This window comes from Lagopus leucura, unplaced genomic scaffold, assembly GCF_019238085.1.
Source record: "Lagopus leucura isolate 7727_CA_CO unplaced genomic scaffold, USGS_WTPT01 33739-0_obj-0_obj, whole genome shotgun sequence".
Lineage (NCBI taxonomy): Eukaryota > Metazoa > Chordata > Aves > Galliformes > Phasianidae > Lagopus > Lagopus leucura.
This window is the reverse complement of record NW_024967598.1, coordinates 633-3,963: the sequence shown is the minus strand read 5'-3', so window position 1 is coordinate 3,963 and position 3,331 is coordinate 633. Positions and strand designations below refer to the sequence as shown.

The 3,331-nt window shown below is 55.7% G+C and overlaps 1 protein-coding gene across 1 annotated transcript in view; it reads right to left on the bottom strand.

Moving 5' to 3' along the window:
* LOC122193218 (histone acetyltransferase KAT8-like) overlaps positions 1-3,331 on the bottom strand; it is a gene marked incomplete at both ends in the record, with an annotated part of 4,418 nt that overhangs the window by 666 nt on the left and 421 nt on the right. The window contains 3 exons of the mRNA XM_042893950.1: positions 809-902; positions 1,508-1,648; positions 2,076-2,165. Coding sequence (XP_042749884.1) covers positions 809-902; positions 1,508-1,648; positions 2,076-2,165 — 325 coding nt within the window. The remainder of the gene's footprint in view (positions 1-808; positions 903-1,507; positions 1,649-2,075; positions 2,166-3,331) is intronic.

Genomic DNA, 3,331 nt, shown 5'->3' with positions numbered 1-3,331 from the left:
GCACCCAAAAATGGACACAAATGGCAGCAAAGCACCCAAAAATGGACACAAATGGCATCAAAACACCCAAAAATGGACACAGATGGCCCCAAATTGTCCCAAATGTCCCCAATTGACCCCAAATTGTCCCCAAATGCCCCCAAATGCCCTCAAATTGGCCCTAAATGTCCCCCATTGTCCCCATTGTCCCCAATGTCCCCCAATGTCCCCCATTGTCCCCAATGTCCCCATTGTCCCCAATGTCCCCAATGTCCCCATTGTCCCCAATGTCCCCCAATGTCCCCATTGTCCCCAATGTCCCCAATGTCCCCATTGTCCCCATTGTCCCCATTGTCCCCAATGTCCCCAATGTCCCCAATGTCCCCCATTGTCCCCATTGTCCCCAATGTCCCCAATGTCCCCAATGTCCCCAATGTCCCCCATTGTCCCCAATGTCCCCAATGTCCCCATTGTCCCCAATGTCCCCAATGTCCCCAATGTCTCCCAATGTCCCCAATGTCCCCAATGTCCCCAATGTCCCCATTGTCCCCAATGTCCCCAATGTCCCCAATGTCTCCCAATGTCCCCAATGTCCCCAATGTCCCCAATGTCCCCATTGTCCCCAATGTCCCCAATGTCCCCAATGTCTCCCAATGTCCCCAATGTCCCCAATGTCCCCAATGTCCCCCAGTGTCCCCCAATGTCCCCAATGTCCCCAATGTCTCCCAATGTCCCCAATGTCCCCCAATGTCCCCAATGTCCCCAATGTCCCCAATGTCCCCATTGTCCCCATTGTCCCCAATGTCCCCATTGTCCCCCAGCCGCTCACTGAAGGCAATGAGGAACTTCCCGTATCCGCGGCGCTGGTAGGGCGGCAGCGTCAGGATGCAGGCGACGTTGTTCCCATCTGGGGACTCCTTCTCCTGGGGGGACAGCGGCACAATGACACAACAGTGACACAACAACACAACAGGGGGACAACACAACAACACAATGACACAGCAATGACACAACAACACAACAGGGTGACAACAGCACAACAAGGGGACAGCAGCACAACAGGGGGACAACAGCACTGCAGTGACACAACAACACAACAACACAACAACACAACAACACAACAACACAACAACAGAACACGGGGACAGCAGCACCGCAATGACACAACAACACAACAATGACACAACAACACAACAGGGTGACAACAACACAACAATGACACAACAACACAACAGGGGTGACAACACAACACAACATGGTGACAACAACACAACATGGTGACAACAACACAACGTGGTGACAACAACACAACGTGGTGACAACAACACAACCCAACCCAACACGGTGACAACAACACAACATGGTGACAACAACACAACATGGTGACAACAACACAACATGGTGACAACAACACAACCCAACCCAACGTGGTGACAACAACACAACCCAACACAACATGGTGACAACAACCCACCCCCACACGGTGACAGCACCACAACGACACACCGCCGTCCCCCCCCGGCGTCACCTTGGAGAAGTAGCCCACAATGTGCGCCCCCTGGCGGTCCACCTCGGTCAGCAGGTAGAAGACGAAGGGCTCCACGTCGAAGTACAGCGTCTTGTGGTCCAGGAACAGCTTGGCCAGCAGGCACAGGTTCTGGCAGTAGATCTGGGCAGGGGGGGGAGGGGACGGATGGGACACCGCCACCGTGTCACCACACCGCCGTGTCACCACGTGTCCACGTATGACAACGCCGTGTTCCCATCTCCATGACCCCTCTGGTTGACGTTGGCCAATGGGAGGAGGTTGAGGTGGAGGACCTGACGTCCTGTGTCACCTCTGTGTCACCTCTGTGTCACCTCTGTGTCACCTCTGTGCCATCATTTGTCACCTCTGTGTCACCTCCATGTCACCACGTGTCCACGTATGACAACACCGTGTTCCCATCTCTATGACCCCTCTGGTTGACGTTGGCCAATGAGAGGAGGTTGAGGTGGAGGACCTGACGCCCCGTGTCACCACGTGTCACCTCTGTGTCACCTCTGTGTCACCTCCGTGTCCCCACACGTCCCCCCCCGTCCCCCCATGTCCCCACCTTGTGGTCTTTGCCGTCCACCTCGTACACAGAGATGTTGCTCTTGCGGTAGATCTCGCGTCCCGGCGGCTGCCTCCATTGGCACTGACCCTGGGGACAACCACACGCGTGTCACCAACGCGTCACACGCACGTCACGCCTGTCCCCAAGCGTGTCACACGCGTGTCACCCGCCACATGGATGCAGCTGGGCTCCAATTATGGGGCAACACCCGCAGAACCAAATGTGGGTCCCACGTGTCCACGCCCCCCCCATGTCATATGTGTCCCCTAAGCGTGCCCTTAGCGTGTCACACGTCTCTAAGCGTGTCACACATGTCCGCACACATGTCACATGTGTGTCACACGCTGCACAGAAGCAGCTGGGCCCCAATTTTCAGGGCTACACCCGCACAACCAAACATGGGTTCCATACATCCACCTTCCCATGTGCCTCCTAAGCGTGTCACGTGTCCCCAGGCATGTCACATGTATCACATGTGTCCCTAAGTGTGTCACACGCGTGTCACACACCACACAGATGCAGCTGGGATCCAATTTTCAGGGCAACACCTGCACAACCAAACATGGCTCCCAAATCCTCACATCCCCACGTGTCCCATGTGCTCCCTAAGCGTGTCACATGCATGTCATGGCATGTCACACGTGTCCCCAAGCGTGTCACACGTGTTCCTAAGCGTGTCACACAAAACAGGGATGCAGCTGGGGTTCAGTTTCTGGGGCAACACCCACAGAACCAAACCTGGCTCCCACATCCCCACATCCCCACATGTGCTCTAAGCGTGTCACACGCGTGTCATAGCATGTCACACGTGTTCCTAAGTGTGTCAAACACCCCATGGATACGGCTGGGCTCCAATTTTCGGGGCAACACCCACAGAACCAAACCTGGCTCCCCCATCCCCACATCTCCACATGTGCTCTTAGCGTGTCACACGTATGTCATGCCATGTCACACGTGTTCCTAAGCGTGTCACCCACCCCACGAAAGCAGCCGGGCTCCAATTTTCAGGGCAACCCCTGCACAACCAAACCTGGCTCCCCCATCCCCACATCTCCACATGTGCTCTAAGCGTGTCACACACGTCATGGCATGTCACACGTGTCCCCAAGCGTGTCACATGTGTTCCTAAGCGTGTCAAACACCCCATGGATACGGCTGGGCTCCAATTTTCGGGGCAGCACCCACAGAACCAAACCTGGCTCCCCCATCCCCACATCCCCACATGTGCTCTAAGCGTGTCACACGCGTGTCAT